Source organism: Agelaius phoeniceus, chromosome 6 (assembly GCF_051311805.1).
Source record: "Agelaius phoeniceus isolate bAgePho1 chromosome 6, bAgePho1.hap1, whole genome shotgun sequence".
NCBI lineage: Eukaryota > Metazoa > Chordata > Aves > Passeriformes > Icteridae > Agelaius > Agelaius phoeniceus.
The window spans coordinates 63,493,273-63,510,882 of NC_135270.1; the positions used below are offsets into that span (position 1 = coordinate 63,493,273).

Here is a 17,610-nt window from a genome sequence, read left to right on the forward strand (position 1 = left end):
GTCACTAATAAACCAAACCTATATATGTATAAAAAAAAAGAAATATAAGTATTTTCTTCCAGCTGCTCCAAACAAAAGAAACATTTGGCTTTTGCTTCCAGACATGCAATTAATTGATTTAAGATCCCAAAACACTGAATAAACTTTTATTCTTATACCTCTATACTTAATATCTATAATTTACAGGATTGATTAATTGACAAGACTTATCAAAGGAACCTCCCAAAAAAAGGGAAAAACCTTAAATATTTCCATGAAAAAATAGAGAAAAACAGCATGCAAGGGGGGTTTGGGGTTTTTCCCCAGTTAACCCCACACCACAGATCTCACTGAAGTGCCTGGGCTGTACAATGCACACCACAGACTTTTGGGGTTGAATTTCTGCAGCTGCACAGGTTGCACCTCCACTGGAAACTAAAGAGGCACAAGTGTGGAAGGGGGGCTTGGAAAACTCTTCACAATGCAATCATCATCCTTGCCCCGTGATTAATTCTTTTTTCTTTTTTTTTTTTCCATGAAGGCTCTGATTGGCATCAGCCACCTTCCCAAAGAGAAGCAGCAGGACTCACTCCCAGTTTTAGGTCCTTTCTGGGAACTGCTGAGCTCCACGTGGATAAACCCCAGTAAAATCCACTTTTCTCCTTTTAAGCCCACAGCACAAGCAGCTGATGAGGCTGAGAAGTCACTCAGAGGCCTTGAGCTAAATTTGCATTTATTGTCTCCAGGTGCACCTGCTCTGCCCCAGAACCACCCACACTCAACAAAAATCAGGTGAACTCTTTTATCCTCAACAGCTTTTCCTGCTTAGTCTGGATTAATCTGCCTTCTCTGAATAATGGAACTGATTCTCTTCCTCTGTGGAACAGCAAACAAGTTTAAAAATGATTCAAGAAATATCATTTATGAAAAAAAAAAGAGTATTTCTGCCAGAGAGGAAATTTAGATGTTGGGAATTGGGAATTCCTGGCTGGGCTGGAATTGCCAGAGCAGCTGTGGCTGCCCCTGGATCCCTGGCAGTGCCCAAGGCCAGGCTGGACACGGGGGCACCCTGGGACAGTGGGAGGTGTCCCTGCCATGGCAGGGCTGGCACTGGGTGGGATTTAAGGACCCTCCCAGCCCCAACAAATCCGAGATTCCATTTGGGAAGCTCCACTGGCTTCTGGTAACACAAACAAGAGGGGACCTGCTCAGCCATGCTGACCAAGCTTAGGAATTCTAACAAAACTCGTAGGAATCGCACAGCTACCCAAATTACACCCACAGATCTCACACACACGTGTGCTCCTGGAAAGAAGGAATTTCTCCTCACTCGACTTTCTGTGGATTCTTTTTTGTTCCTGGAAGGAAGCACAATGGTGGCTTCTGCAAGTAACTGGGGCAAAACGAATTTTCTTTGCTTTTGATCATTTAGGCAAAAGCTGAGTAGATAAGGAGTTAAGAAACTATGGGAGAACTAAGAGATAATTAAATATAAGGAGTAAATTATAGATTGAATGGATTTTTTAGGCTTTTTAAGGACAAATGAACCAAATGAGGCCATGCCACCTGTATGAAGTCAGTGCATCAGAAACCCAAATCAGACATTTAACTGATGTAACACCTAAACACAGCTCGTTATCCCTGCTGTAACTTCTCCATGGTCTCCTTGCCTGTTCCACGCTCAGATGTGCCCAGCCCCGTTCCTCCCTGGGAGGCTCCAGCAGGAGCAGCACAGTGGCAAATGGCAGGAGAGGAAATCAGAGATCCTTCTGTGTTTCCATGGTCCCCTCCCCTGGCATCACTGCCTCAGGTCCCGACACTGCAGCCCTGGGGCTCCTTCCGAGCTCCCTGCCCGCTTGATTACCCGGCCTGCTAATTAGCACAGGCACCTCCTGTAACGAACCCGAGTCTTTCATTACTGTAACAAGCTCCACAGTAGCAAATAAGACCCCAGAATAACACCTTGTTTTTTAAGCTGTTTATTATTAACAGGCGCACACTGAAGCAATTTCTTACCCAGAGCTGAGTTTCTACCTCACCTGCTGGGACTAATTTAGGATCAGACACACCTGATCCCACTGCGGCTGCTTGTTAGCAGGGAGAGCCAGGCTGCTGGGTGCACCTGGGATTATGATTTATCCTCTATTTTTTGTGCATTATTCAAGTAACTTCCCCTGTTTTCCACTTGAACTATGAACCCCTACTAGAGAATCTTCCAGCCGGGACACACCAGAGCCTGCCAAGCCTCCAGTGCGCTAATTATACCTAGTATTTATCAATTAATAGCGTGCATTGATGGCTTTTTTGACAGCCCTGCACACTCACTGGGGCCAGGACGCCGCTCCGGCCCCTTGCACCTCTCGTTATTCACCTTGGAGCCCGTCCGGGCGCGCTCGGGGCTGGGGCAGCAGGGCTGTGCCTCCGCCCGGCCCTGCTCCGCCCTTCCTGCGGCTCAGGCAGCTCCCGCACGCCAGAAAGGCTCCGGCAAACCTCGGCTACAGCCCACGGGGCTCCCGGGGCTTTTCGTGAGTTCCGGCCATTCCCATGGAGCCTGGCCCCGCCTCAGCCCCGCCCTGGCCCCGCTCCGCGTCAGCGCCAACGGCCGCGGAGCCCGCCCACGGGCGGACCGAACCACCGTGCCGAGGAGAGGGGAGCTCCGGGCCTGCTGCCGCCTGCCTCAACGCCGTCCGGCAATGCCTCTATTTCTCAACACCCCCCGCATCCGCGCGAGATGGTCTCGGCCCGCAGTTGCGCTCCGTTCCGCCAATGGGCGGGCGCGGCGGCTGCGCTCGAATCTGCGCGCGGGGCTCCGTGAGGGGAGCGGGGCCGGCCCGGGAGCGCCGCGGGACCGGCGGGGCCGATCCGCAGCCATGAGGGGACAGGGACCCGTCCGGGAGCGCCGCGGGCGAGTCTGCGACATCATCGCGACCCCCAACCGCCGCTCCGCCCGGGGAGAGCCGCCGCTCCGCTCGGTGTCCCTCAGCAGCATCCCCGCGGGGACGCTCACCCCGCTGAAGCAGCTCCTGCCAGGCCCGGGCAGCGGCGTGGCCGCAGACAGCCGCGTGTCAGGCCCGCAGGTGGCGGGGACGGAGCGCCGGGCTGGCCCCGACTGCCGGGCCGGCCCCGTCGCCGAGCGGCCGCCGAAGCGCCGCGCTCCGGAGCCGCCCGGGCAGGAGTCGCCGGCCAAGATCTTCCAGCGGATGAAGGCGCGGGCGGAGCAGCGGCGCAGGATCCTCACCGATGTGATCCTGAGCCCCGCGGCCCGGCAGCAGTGGCCCGGCACGGCCCGGGGGGCGGGCAGCGCTCAGCCGGCACCAGGTGAGTTCCACGAGCCCTCGGTGACTCCGTGAGAATGGTGTGTTTGCCTTCGGAACACCTGGAATAAAAAGCACAAGGGTGTAAACCTGAGTTTAGTTCATAGAACTTGCAGGCATCTTGTGCTGCAGTAAGTGACATCCCTGATTTTCACATTCGGCTAAACCTTTTAATTCTTTACACCCGTCCACAATCCCAAATGACAGGAATCATTAATAGTTCCTTTTCCCAAACGGTTTTTATTATTTTGGAGCACACTAGAGTCACCTCTTGAAAGGAAAGCTCTCAATGCTGCTGCTCATTGCCTTATAATCCTTTCTCCTTGGAAGGCCCATGGAGAGACAAAGCCCCTTGACACCAACACCCATCAGACCCGAGCCTGGGCACTCTTGGGAAGCAACGCTTGTTCCACAGCTTCTCCAGGAGAGCTGTCTCAGGTGTGAACATTTTCCCTCTGTGTGTTTCCCACTCATGGCTCTTTCAAGATCTGGGAAAAGCAGCCAGAGCCCCTTAGTGGGTGTAAAAAACACTGATGGGTGTAAAAACCACTGGCACCATCAGTGGTTGCACTCCAGATGCTGGGATTAAAAACAGTTGGGTGGTGAGGGGTTTTTAGTGCTGAAATGTGTCTGTAGCAGTGCTGATGTCTCTTCCCTGCTCTGTATCATATAGGATTCCCTGCCTTTTGGTTTCCTCCTCCTCTGCCTCACTCTGGCACTAATTGTTCCCTCTGCTGTGTTCATGAGTGGGCTTGACCCGTGCAACACCTTCAAAACCACCTTGTAACTAAAAAAATCAAAACAAATTGCTGTAACTATTCCTTACAGTCTGTGCAGGGAAGGGAAAGGTTCGTGGGACCTTGCTTGGGGTTTGAAATCCCACTGGGACATTTTCCCGGGCTCTTTCTGCTGGCTTTTATCTTTAGTATTTTTATCGATGCCATGGTGAGATCCAGTGCAGCCTCAGCAGGTTTGCAGCTGGCACCAAGCTGGATGTGACCCTTTTTTTACAATGAGGGAGGTGAGGCCCTGGCACAGGTGCCCAGAGCAGCTGGGGCTGCCCCTGGATCCCTGGCAGTGCCCAAGGCCAGGCTGGACACTGGGGCACCCTGGGACAGTGGGAGGTGTCCCTGCCATGGCAGGGAGTGGAATGGGATGGGATTTAAGGTCCCTTCCCATCCAAACCTTTCTGGGATTCTGTGTGGTTTTTTAAATAAAAAGCCTATTTAAAAATCATATTTCCCACCCCCCATGAAAATGTTTTTCTTCCCCAAATCAAAAGAGGGGTTTGGGGTTTGTTTGTCTGGTTATTTTCCAGAGCCAGTTTTGCCTCAGGCTCCCAGGATGGAGCCCCTGGAAGTGCCCCCAGCAGAGCCTGCAGTGCTGGAATCCCCCCAGAAGTTCTTCCTGCGGGTCAAGTGGCAGCTGCAGCAGCAGCACCAAGGTACTGGGAAGCACAAACTCCCTCCAGGCAGAGAACCTTGGCATTGCTGAGCCTGGGAAACCCTCTGAGGCCATCAAGTCCAGCTGTTCCCCCAGCACTGTCCCCTGTCCCCAAGTGCCACATCCACAGGGCTTTAAATCCCTCCTGGCATGGGTCTCCCCCACCCCCTGGGCAGCCTGTTGCCATGCTTAAATATCCCTCATTTCTTTGTTATTCCTTTTTTTTTCCCCTTTAAATGGGCAGCTACACCACCTTCAACCCAAACCCAGCAGAATGTTCCTCCTTCCAGAAGTGCAGAGAATCCTTCAGTCCAGGCTGCTTGTGCTGAGCAGCCAGGGACTGGGCCTGCAGGGGAGCTGGACTCTGATAAGGATGATGTGGATGTTTTCCTGGTGGAATCTGTTGAGGTAGATGCTGATGGAGAAATGTCTCAAAGAACAGTGGCTTCTCCTCTGCAAGTGAAATCCAGCCCTTGGGAAAACGGGGATCAGGCAAAGGGAAGGTGGGGAAAGGCAGAAGCAAAACGCACAGAGCTTCATGAGGACAGGAGAGAGCTGCAGCCCAGCAAGAAACCAGCTGCTCCAGCAGTGGAAAAGGCACCAGAGACCAATCCTGCAAACCCCTCCCAGCCCTTCTGTAGCATCTTGCTCTCCTCTCCAATCCACATTCCAAGGAAGCAGAAGCGGGCAGAAGACCCCAAGGTCCCTTTGGATAAAGCTGCTGCTGATCAACCTGCTGGCAAAGCACACAAAGAGGTGGGGGAAAATAATCCTTGAGGGCAAATGAGCAATTCCTCTGGGCTGATGGCTTGAAGTTATTCTTTTTCTTGTCAAAAGCCAGGAACACTGAGAGGAGGATAAGCTGTTACTCCTTTAGATTTTAGCAGTATATTTTCCCATGCAAAGGGTTCCTTTTTTTCCATACCCCAAGATGACAGATGTTCAGGGTTTGGGGTTTGTTGTGTAAAAGAGGCACGTTTGGTTTAGTGTGTACAAGCCATGGTGGGATCATGGGTCCTGCCAGCTCCTGGCTGCCTGCTCAGCTCCAGGGAGGAGAGACCTTTCCCAGCTGGGCATGAATCCATCCAGGAACGTGCCCTGCTGATGGAGAGGGGAAGGGCTTGGCTTTGCTATGGAACACCCAGACTCCTGTGCAATTTAACTGGAGCAGAATCTTTTCCTAGGAGAGCAGTGTGCAGCCTGCAGCATCCCTCCCTTTCTGAGGACATCCTGGGAAAGTCCTTGGGCTTCCCTGAGAGCCTGGCACAAGCACTCCTGCCCAAGGCTTCCCTTGTTCCCTGGGGAAATCTGGGATTGCAGGGGACTTGTTCTGTTCTCCCTCACCGTGGCCAAGAGTGTTTGATGTTTTTCCTGAATTAAACTAAGTCACCTTCAGGACTGAGCTGAGGATCAGATATCCTCTAATAGATCAGATTTGTAGCTTAGGAGATGTTGAAAGAGTTATTTTTATTATTGGATCTGATCACAGAGGAGTGCTGGATAATAAATACTTCAAAATTATTTATGTTCTTTTTTTTTTCTGGAAAAGAAAACCATCTGCCTGAGCAGCTGGAGGATTAAAGTGCTGGCTGGAAACACGGCAATCTGTGTGGAAGGGAAAAGGAAGTAAGAACCAGTTTTTTATTTAACTGTAAGGTAAACCATGGACACCAAACACGAGGTAATGGTGCAGAGCTTAGACTGCTTTATCAAGGAAGACACAATTCCTTTGTGTGGGCAAGAGAGGGAGAGCATCCAGGGAACTACTGGGGAGCTCATTTCAGAGTCCTGTGCTGAGATAATCAGAAAGGTTCAGGGAAATCAATCAAATATCAAATAGCTCTGGACAGTTTGGGTTGGGAGGGACCCTAAAGCCCATCCAGCCCCACCCCTGCCAAGGGCAGGGACACCTCCCACAGTCCCAGGCTGCTCCAAGCCCCATCCAAGCTGTGCTGCTGTCCCGTGAGTGACACCTGCAGCAGTGACACGTTCAGTTTGTCCCCTGCCCCAGTGTCAGAGCTGTGTCAGAGAGGAAACCTGAGCCCAGAGCACATCCTGCCAGCACCTGAATCCCTCAGGAAACAGGGATCCCCACCCCTGCATGCAGTGCCAGCATTCCAGGCTGGAATCCTTCCTGGGAGTGATTTCTGTTGTGTCTTTCGGCAGGGACATGAGGCAGCTGCTGTGGCACAGCAGCGCCGTCACGGAGCGCGTCACTCACAACCAGGTGCAGACCTCCTCGGGAGCTGTGTACCTGCTGCAGGGCAAGATTGACTCAGCTGCCATGAGGAAGGAAGGTGAGCTGCTGGTTCTGAATGCCTTACAAATGACAAACTGCCTCAGCTTGGTTTGGAGCATGGGGGCTTTGTAAGGAAATGGGGTTTTCGTGCAGATTCAAATATAGGATTTGTTCTCCTCTGCTTGCTCTGTGTGCTCCTCTGGCACATTGGCTGGGAATGAGCTGCTTGTCAGTGCTCACAGGCAGCTCTGAGGACACAGAGATACTCTGTGGCATGGCTGGAAGGAATCATGGAATATCCTGAGCTGGGAGGGACCCCCAGGATCATCATCCCAACCCCTGTCCCTGCCCAGAGACCACTGCCCAAACCCCCCTGGAGCTCTGGCAGCCTCGGGGCTGTGCCCATTCCCTGGGGAGCCTGGGCAGTGCCAGCACCCTCTGGGGAAGATCCTTTCCTGATCTCCAGCCTGAGCCTCACCCCACTTCCAGCCCCAGCCATTCCCTCAGCATTATTTCCCCTAGCACAGGTGTGCCCCAGGTGTGTTGCACCACTTTTTACCCAACACACCTTCACTGTTGGCTCTTTCAGGCCCAAAGAAGTGTCTGTGACTTCAGTATTTCCTTCTCACTTGCTGCACTGGGGTCCCTGCTGATAAATACTTGTTCTGGCTGCTCTCTGACTTGAAGATTTTATTACTTTCTTTGCTAAGAACTTATATTTATTTCTATTTTAATATTCTGAGAAGGAAAAGTAGCAGCATAAGGCTTGTGAGCAGAGTGGCTCTAGTGCTGCAGAGGTTTCCTAGAGCTGAGTGACTGACTGGAGTGTGCTGGGTGGGACTGTGTGGGTCAGTTCCTCTGCTGTTTGGGTTTAACAGGCTCTGGGGGTCCTTGTGTCCCCTGAGGGGTGCCAGCCCTGCTCTCTGGGGGTCCTTGTGTCCCCTGAGGGGTGCCAGCCCTGCTCTCTGGGAGTCCTTGTGTCCCCTGAGGGATGCCAGCCCTGCTGAGCTGCTCTTCATGTCCCCTGTGCTCCCCCCAGGGTTCCCCTACCGCTTCATCAAGAAATTCACGTTCGGCTTCTCCAGAAGGTGGAAGGAGTACGTGGAGGAGTTTCTTGAGGAAAGGAGGAGGTAACTTCTTTGGAGATTCTCTATCCTTGCAGTGTTCATTGAGACTTTTCTTTTTGAGGGTATTACACCAGAGGAGTGTGAAATGTTTTAGATGTGGGCATGAGGCCACTCTGCTGTGCTGGCCCACCAGGCTCCTGCCCACCAGGGCTTCAGGTCTTCCCTGTTTGTTAAAGAACAGCTTCCTCAGTGGCTGTTATTTCTTGTCTCAAACTCCAAACCATCAGGAAAGAGCGAGTTCAAGAGAGTGGTGGGGAGGAGAACGACTCTGTGGGGGGAACTGATGTGTTGGAACCTGCAGGAGGCTCAGTGAGCAAAGCCAAGAAACCTGCACTGAGGAACTCCACCTATGAGGCGTCACCAGAGAACCATGAGAACATCTGTGAGTATTTTACAATCCTTTCCTTTGGAAAAGACACCTGGGGGTGGCTGGAGTGGGCTGTGGAAAGGTTCCTTCTGCTGGCTGTGTTTCCAGGAAATGGCTGTAAAGCTGTAAAAGTCCCCTGGTTTGGCTCAGCCTTTGAGTGCAGTCCCTGCCTTGCCACAGGCACTGACAGCTCTGGGGTTTAACCCAGATTTAACTTTTAACTTTTTCTGGGGTCTTTGTCCAATGGGCCTTTCCCAAACCCCACTGTGCTGTTTCTTATTGCTGGAATCAGGTTTTCTTGCTAGCACTGCAAAAGCTTTTATGCCTTTCTCTCATCATTCCCATTTATTTTTCACTCTCATTTGTCTCAGTGAGCAGCTGTTCCACGTGACAACTTTTCTTTGTCGTTCTCCCTTGTCAAACAACTTTCACAGTACTTATAACCTTCTAAACAAAGTAAAAATAAAAAGTTCACCACAGTAAATTTGATCATTTGGGAAGCTTCTTACTTCAGTCCTGTTATTTCTATCACAATGCTTTGAAAAGAACAACTTTGGGTACATTTTACATTTCCCTTGCAGTCCAGTTTAAACACAACATTGTTCCTCTGCTTGTGAAATCTGCTAAACTGAATTGTCCATGCAATATTTGGGACAAAACTCTTGTTTCTTTGGGCTTTTTTTGCCTTGCAGTCATAACACCAAGTCACACCTCCAGGAATGACTCCAGCATGGTCTACACCCGCAGCGGGCGCCTCGTCAAACCCCCCATGAACTTCTGGTGTGGGCAGAGGGAGTTTGTGGATCAGGAGCTGAATGTCACCATACAAGATGGATGGGTGGATTATCTGAACCTGGTAAGATCCTCTTGAGTGTGACTTAAATAGAATTATTAAACTTGGCCAGGTGGGGAACAGAACAGGGGCAGCTCTTAGACACACCTGAAGAGAAAGGAAATCTTGGAAACACGATCAAAATATTAGAAAACACACCAAAAACTAGTCTTATGTCCATATTATCAGGTAATTGTGGTCTCTAAATCTGACATAATGGGGAATTCTTTCTAGAGAAAAAATTGGGGATGTTTTGAAAAATGATTGTATCAGACAGGAATTTGGTGAGGTCCCACCTCAAATCCTGGGGTCCATTCTGGGCCTTTCACTGCAAGAGAGACTCTGAGGGTTTGGAGCATTTCCAGGGAAGGGAACAGAGCTGGGAAAGGGGCTCAGCCTAGAGAAAAGGAGATTAATTTAATTTTAGAGTCAATTGTTTTATTTTGAAGATGCCTAGTAGTGAAAAACCCAAAAGAAAGACCAGGTTCATCTCCAAGAATAAACCAAAGGAAGGCATGAAGACAACAGAGGAAATGCCAAAAAGCCAAAGTAAAGGTAAAAACGAAATTTTTTTTCTATTTTCAAGTTACTGATGGAATCAGTGGACTTGTGAGTGGATGCTGGAGAAGTAGGGTTGGGTCTGTTAATGCAAAGAAAGGATTCAAATATTTTAATGATCAACTGCTTTTTCTCTGAAGAATCATCAGAGTAGCATTCATGTGGAGTTTCACAGCTCCAAACAAGAACTGTGTTTGTAAATCACTTTGCTAAGTACATAATGGGAACACAGGGATTTCGTTCTGGAAATTGAAATGAAGGGATTTGGACTTTTTGGAGTTCACCAATCCAGTGACCTGGAGGCCTGGCTTTGCTTTTTAATGGATGGAAAAAATGAAATGTTGGCAAAAAAAATCTATTAACAGAGTTTTTCATAAAAATTTGGGTTTAGTAGAATCTGGGTGGTGATAGAAGCCTGAGAAGAATGTGCAATATAAAGCAGAAGTTTCTCTCTTAAAGCAGCTGCAATGTTTCCTGCAGAAAAGCTCTCTGGAGCAGAGCAGAGCTCTGGGGATGTGCCTGCTCAGTCAGTAGAGTTTCGGAGAGCCCTTGAGAGCAGCTCTGAGTTTGTAGTTTGGCAGGTAAAGCTCTGGAGGGGGTGCAGATGCCTGTGCTGCCAGCACAGCAGGACCCACCCTGCACCCCTGACGGGCTCTGGCTCCCTCTTTTCCAGGGAGAAGCAGCGAGAGAGGAGCCGCTTGCAGAGGGGAGCCCAGGTCTGCCAGCAGCAGCAAGGGCAGGCAGCTCCTTTCGGAGGAGGAGGAGAATGATCCTGGAAGCAGGGGCACAAAAACCAAACCATCCCAGCTCCTCCCTGCCAGGGGGGCTTCCTCCAAGCCCAAGGTGCTGGACAGACAGGGCAGCAGAGCCCCGGGGGCAGCAGAGAGAGCAGCAGGGTCTGCAGAGCTGAGCATGTACGAGCAGGGCTACAGGAACTCCCTCAGGTCAGCCAAGCAGCGCCTCCCCGGAAAGGAGAGGGTTCTCCTCACCCAGCAGCCCTCAGAGGATGAGGAGGAGCAGTCCAGTGAGGACACCCCACTGCTGATCAGGAGGAAGAAGAAATCTATATTAAAGCCAGAGTCTCAAAACCAGAAACCTTGCTCTGGCTCCAGAGGTTCCTGGGATGATGCAAACAAGTCCTGTGGCCAAAGAACAGCAAAGCCCTCCCGCAATGTGCTGGTGAGGCTGAGTGGGCCCGAGTCCAGTGAGGAGTCTGAGCCCCCTCCTGAAGGGAAAACATCCTCTGAGTCCAGTGCTTCCCTTGTGCCTGCCCGGGCCAGGAGGGCTCGGGGCAGAGCCAACCCTGCCAGGTACAGGCTCCGTTCTGACACCGAGCCTGAGGAAATGCACAGCGAGGACAGCGATGCCAGAGCACCCCAGATAAAAACAAACCATGCAGTCCCCAGCAGTGCCAGGCCTGCAGCAGCAAAACCCAGAGACACGAGGGGGCAGAAATCTCTGGAACTCTTTCCAAGGGCGGGCGATGGCTGGTCTGAGAAGGAATTACAGAAGCTTCACAAGTAAGGGCTCATTCTGTGTTCAGAGGAAAAATTACCTCAGGCATCAGGAGGGGTTGGATGTTCTGGATTGGGAGGCATCAGATTCATGATTTCCCAAGTTTCTTTTGTGTTTTAATTCCCTATTAGAAATATTCCCATTCAATTCCCTGTTTTTATTCCCTATTATTCCTTAATAGTAATTAGAATTATTATTCCCTATTACTTTTCTTCACAAGTGAAGCATCAGTATAATATGGTGAAGGCCATAGGGGAGAGGGAGCAGGTTCCCTCCCCAGACTGCAGTAACAGGTTAAACATGATGTGGTTTGTGAGCAGGTTAACTGCAAGGGTGTTTAATTAATCCATCATCCAATTACTTAAACTACTGGGCAATATTTAATAGACACTGAGTGTAAAATGGCCAAGTTTGGGTTTAGCTCTTTTAGATGAGCAGGAGCTCAGGCCTGAGGGGACCTGCACAAGCGAGCAGGAAATTTATCTTGTGACACATCTGTCAGTTGAAGGTGTTTAAATAAATTTGCCTGTTCTGAATAAAAGACAGCACAGGATCACAGAATGGTTTGGGTTGCAGGAACCTTAAATCCCACCCAGTGCCAGCCCTGCCATGGCAGGGACACCTCCCACTGTCCCAGGGTGTCCCAATGTCCAGCCTGGCCTTGGGCACTGCCAGGGATCCGGGGGGGGGCAGCAAGAGGCCAGAGGCAGCTTGCCTCAGGGCGTGGCCCAGGTGGTTCCCAGGCAGGTGCCAGGGCTGTGCCCACGGGTGACACCGTGTCCCTGCTGTCCCTGCAGGGCCATCACAGCGTTCCCCAAGCACAGGAGCGGCTTCTGGCAGGAGGTGGCCATGGCCGTGGGGTCCCGCTCGGCCCAGGAGTGCCAGGGGAAGTACCTGGAGGAGCAGCAGGGGAAAGCAAACAAACAGCAGCCCAGGAAAACCACATCAGGAAAACCTGAGAAGAAAGGTACCAGCATCTTCTGTCCGCCTGGTGGGTGGGTGGGAAATGATTCTCATCCAGACACTGAGGGCTGGAGCGTGTCCAGGGAAGGGAACAGAGATGGGCAGGGGCTGCAGAATCCCTGAGGGAGCTGGGCAGGGGCTGCAGAATCCCTGAGGGAGCTGGGCAGGGGCTGCAGAATCCCTGAGGGAGCTGGGCAGGGGCTGCAGAATCCCTGAGGGAGCTGGGCAGGGGCTGCAGAATCCCTGAGGGAGCCGGGCAGGGGCTGCAGAATCCCTGAGGGAGCTGGGCAGGGGCTCAGCCTGGAGCAAAGGAGGCTCAGGGGGCCCTTGTGGCTCTGCACAGCTCCTGCCAGGAGGGCACAGCCGGGGGGGTCGGGCTCTGCTCCAGGGCACAGGGACAGGAGCAGAGGGAACGGCCTCAGGCTGGGCCAGGGCAGCTCAGGGTGGGCACAGCAGGAATTTCCCCATGGAAAGGGGGCTCAGGCCTTGGCACTGCCCAGGGAGGGTTGCAGTGCCCATCCCTGGGTGTTGCAGTGTGATGCCCGGAAATATTTGGATTAATATTCCAATCCTGGGGGGATTTCAAGGCCCTGTGCATGTGGCACTTGGGGACATGGGGCAGTGCTGAGGAAGGGTTGGACTGGATGGGCTGGGAGGGCTTTTCCAGCCTCACCAATTCTGCTCCCATGGGATAAATCCAGAAGAGCACGTCAGGGTGTGGCAGTGAGCTGGGTCACCTTTTGCTGTGGAGGTTGGAGGATATCATGAATGACTGAGGAGACAAGAAGAGAAATGAAAGAACCTTGCTCTTGTAGAGTTTTCCAGTTGTTGGCATGAGAGGAAGACTTTCTCTGGCCTACACCCCTCTGGAGAAAGAGCTCTTGACATCCTGAGAGGCTCCTGGAGGCCCAGCAGGTCACGAGCTCCTTGTAGAGCTCTGTCCTGGTGGGATTTGGGTCCTTGGATGCCCAAGGGCAGTCTGGTCCCCTTCTCTGGGTGTTTGCCATTCCCACACTGCAGCTTCATTTGGGGCTGGGTTGGATTAAGGTTTGCTATGGATACAAGCTGAGCTGAGCATTCCTGAGCCTGGCTTCAGTGCAAGTGGCCCTGAGCAGCAGAGCTTTGAGCCTTGCTGCCTCCTGGCACAGGGACACAGCTGTGGGTGTGCTCTCTGCAAGGCACATGTGAGCACACTTGTGTCACAATGAACCTGATGTGTGACCCTGCAGCAGCTCTGGGAGGCTCTGCAGTCACCCTCCCCTGAAGATGGAGTGGGGAAGCTGCTTTGGAAAGCAAAAACTGTGTGAGAACTCAAAAGGATCCTAAAGAAGCTGTAAGAGATTTCACCAGAGCATGGGCTGGGCCGTGGCACTGCCTGTGGCAGTGAATTTTAATCCCATGGCTGCTGTCTGAGACAATTCCTGTTCAGGTCCTGCAGATAAGAGGGAGCCAGTGATCACTGCCAAGGTGGGCACCCTCAAACGGAAGCAGCAGATGAGGGAGTTCCTGGAGCACCTGCCCAAGGACAACCACGACGACGTCTTCACTGCAACACCCCTCCAGAAGAGGAGGGTCCAGGTAAACGTGGGACAGCAGCTCCTGTGGGACTGCTCTCCTGCTGGCTGTGCCAGGGGGCTGCTCCAGTTCCACCAGCACAGCCCTGGGGATCTGTGGGAAGAGGCTGCTTTCCTTCACGCGCTGTAGCAGCCCTTGGCTGGTGGCAGTGAGAAGATTGGACAGGCTGCGAGGAGCCTCTGCATGGTGACAGCACCACCTGAGCCATCGTCCTTCTGAGCAGGCCTGGGCAGCTTGGAGATTGGGATTGTAACCAGAAATGACTTTTTGAGGGTGTGGCAGCACCAAAACCCCTCGGCCAAGTGCTGGGCAGGATCTGGAGGGGCACTCGGACCAAGGTGGAGGTGCAGGGTCGTGTCCAGTTCTGGGCACGGGGCTGGGGCTGTGCCTCAGCAGGGACAGGGAGGAATGGAGGGAGTGCTGGGAGGGGGGAGAGGCGCTCCAGGCTCAGGTGAGTGACAGCTCTGGGGTGGCTCCACAGCTGCCAGCACTGCGAGGGAGCCAGGACGGGGACACCGAGGATTTCGCCCTCTCCGAGCTCCCGCTCACGCCCTCCTCAGGCCTCTTTCCCCCTGTGAAAACCCCACAGTGTGAGCACATCAGCCCGGGAATGCTGGTCCCCATCAACAGGTAGGAGCTCTTCCACCAGCTCTCTGTGGACATTGCCCAAGATCCCTTTTTGTCCCTGAGAAGGTGGCTTTGGAGCTGGGACAGCAGCTCACTTCCACCACTCCTGCAGCCTTGCTGTGCCTGGGAAAAGCTCTTCCCTGCAGCCCTGTGTGCTGCTGGAGCTGCTCAGCTCCGTGTGGGCAGCTCCTACTCCCAGCCCTGGCATTGGCCCTGGCTTGGCCTTCAGCCTCAGCAGAGCCTTCAGTCCTGCCCTGTTCACCCAGGGCTTCAGGCTCTGCTCAGATAACCAGAACCACCTGGGAACCTGGAGCCACTGGGGTTTTGTCACATGGGCTGGGCCTGGGGAGGGGATGAGGCTCAGTGTGATCCCTGCCCTGGGATGTGCAGCCATGGCAGGGGATGAGGCTCAGGGTGATCCCTGCACTGGGATGTGCAGCCAGGGGAGGGGATGAGGCTCTCTGTGATCCCTGCACTGGGATGTGCAGTCCCTGGGAGGGGAGGAGGCTCAGTGTGATCCCTGCACTGGGATGTGCAGTCCCTGGGAGGGGATGAGGCTCAGTGTGATCCCTGCACTGGGATGTGCAGCCATGGCAGGGGATGAGGCTCAGGGTGATGCCTGCACTGGGATGTGCAGCCAGGGGAGGGGATGAGGCTCGCTGTGATCCCTGCACTGGGATGTGCAGCCATGGGGAGGGGATGAGGCTCAGGGTGATCCCTGCCCTGGGATGTGCAGCCATGGAAGGGATGAGGCTCAGGGTGATCCCTGCACTGGGATGTGCAGCCAGGGCAGGGGATGAGGCTCTCTGTGATCCCTGCACTGGGATGTGCAGCCATGGCAGGGGATGAGGCTCAGTGTGATCCCTGCCCTGGGATGTGCAGGCTGTGCCCCAGCCCTGCTCGTTCCCTGTGGGAGCTGGAGCTCTGGGGCTCCCTGGCTGCCTGCAGAGGGTTCCAGGGCAGGGTTCCAGCCCTGCTGAGCCCTCTCCCTTGTGGCCAGGAATGACTACGACCGGCACGTGTTCCGCATGCAGAAGAACACCCAGGGCAGCCGAGGCACCTGGGACAAGGTCAAGAAGAAGTCGGTAATGCTGCTTTCCTTGGACTCTGCCACTGCCACCTGAGCCAGGCACAGCTTGGCCACAGGAGACACAATCCTGGCATCACAGCCCCCTGTATGCTCTGGATGGAAAATGGGAGCCCTCCCTGGGTTTGGTATCTGCTGCTGTGGAGGGAAGTTCCTTTGTGAGAGGGGAGCTCTTCACTGTCAGGATTAACTCCATTGCTTTTAGTCAGGATTTGGAATTGGTTTGGAATTCCGTGGTCTTTAGGTTCTTGTTAAATTGCTCTGAACAGTGGGAAAAGGAATGATAACCATAGGATATCCTGAGGTACCCATAAGGGCCCCACAAGGATCACCAGTCCAACTCCTGACAGTGACCATAAGTCAGCCTTGTATCCCTGAATTTAGCTATCAGTTCTTCCACTCTCCCAGGCTCTGCAGCTCCTTTGGCTTTTCCATAAAACCTTGTGATCCTGGGAGTAGCTTGTGCCTGTGGTTCAGGGAAAGCAGTTGTGGAAATTCTGGGAAATGGGGACCCTGAGCTGCTGTCAGCCCTGGCTGAGCCTCCTCCCTTCCCTCCCTCCCTCAGGCTGGAGCTGTGCACGAGACACCGGCTTCCTGCAGAACCAAGAGTGAGTATTCCTGGCTCCTCCTCCTCATTTCCAGCTCCTTCCCTTCCTTCTCCATCACCATGAGCTGTGTCCCATCAGCCTTTTGCTCTCTGAACCTTTTCTGCCCCGTTTCCCTCTGGCACATCCCCTGATGATCCCTGTTTGTATTGCAGGAGTGACCCCGGCCCCAGTGGTGGGGAAGCTCTTCACGGCTGAGACTCCAAACTCATCCAGTGAGGAGCAGGATTCCTACTTTTCCATGTGATGGACTCTGGATGTCTTGTTCAGTATTTCCCACTTTTCCATGTGATGGACTCTGTAGATGTCTTGTTCAGCACTTGCTGTTCAGAGCATGGGGGTTCTGCTGCCCCTCTGGAGGGAATACTGGAATGATTTTAGTTTGGAAAAGCTGCCCTGCTATGGTTTTATGTGTTTTTACTCCATTCCCACCCTCCTGCCAATGCTTGGCTTTTCCATGTGTACCAAGTGGCATTTCCTTGTCCAGGCTCCTCCCCTCCATGTCCTGCTTCTCCTGGGAAGGAGAAATGTACATAGATACCAATGACTGCCAAGTTTTGATTCATTTTAAGCTAAAATATCTTCTGGGATATGGTTGTATAATAAATTTAGCAGCAGTCCAGAAGGAACTGAAATTGCTTTTTAATTTACTCTAGGGCCAGCTTGAATTTTTACATTTCCTTAATGTAATAAATAAAGAGAAGCTTTTTTTTACTCAGAGATTACTCAGAGTTGTTGTGGGGCAGCAGAATCCAGGAGCTGTCCAGCTTGGAATGGTGCCTGCAAGGCCTCATCCTCTTGGTTTGGAATCACAGAATGCATTGGGTGGGAACTTTTAAATCCCACCCAGTGCCACCCCTGCCATGGCAGGGACACCTCCCACTGTCCCAGGGTGCCCCAGTGTCCAGCCTGGCCTTGGGCACTGCCAGGGATCCAGGGGCAGCCCCAGCTGCTCTGGCAATCCCAGCCCAGCCAGGAATTCCCAATTCCCAATCTCCCACCCATCCCTGCTCTCTGGCACTGGGAGCCATTCCCTGGCTCCTGTCCCTCCATCCCTTGTCCCCAGTCCCTCTCCAGCTCTCCTGGAGCCCCTTCAGGCCCTGCCAGGGGCTCTGAGCTCTCCCTGGAGCCTTCTCCTCTCCAGGGGAGCATTCCCAGCTCTCCCAGCCTGGCTCCAGAGGGGCTCCAGCCCTGGAGCAGCCCCATGGGTTCCTCTGGACCCTGTCCAGGGCTGGGCAGCTCTGCAGGCGGGGTCTCAGCAGGGGCTGACCCGGCTGCCCAGGACAGCTCCCGCTCCAGGCCTGGATTTCTCCCAGCTCAGCCTCTGCCCGGCGCTCCGGGGACAGCGATCGATCCCGTGCTGTTCCAGCCGGTGGCAG

At 53.2% G+C, this 17,610-nt stretch overlaps 1 protein-coding gene across 2 annotated transcripts; it reads left to right on the forward strand.

The window, feature by feature from the left end:
- The first annotated feature begins 2,458 nt into the window (after positions 1-2,458).
- On the forward strand, positions 2,459-16,949 carry MIS18BP1 (MIS18 binding protein 1). Of its 2 annotated transcripts, none has more exons than XM_077180900.1 (16): positions 2,459-3,297; positions 4,612-4,737; positions 4,981-5,492; positions 6,286-6,362; positions 6,903-7,033; positions 8,015-8,105; positions 8,330-8,484; positions 9,162-9,325; positions 9,751-9,856; positions 10,533-11,379; positions 12,172-12,341; positions 13,767-13,915; positions 14,394-14,542; positions 15,540-15,620; positions 16,192-16,234; positions 16,387-16,949. In XM_077180900.1, exons 1-16 carry the CDS (start codon positions 2,673-2,675, stop codon positions 16,390-16,392), a joined length of 3,432 nt encoding a protein of 1,143 aa, XP_077037015.1. In that variant the 5' UTR covers positions 2,459-2,672; the 3' UTR covers positions 16,393-16,949. The 2 variants fall into 2 exon arrangements, with proteins under 2 accessions (XP_077037015.1, XP_054491069.2); XM_054635094.2 differs by having other exon boundaries at positions 2,498-3,297; positions 15,540-15,624.
- The last annotated feature ends 661 nt before the right edge of the window (positions 16,950-17,610 follow it).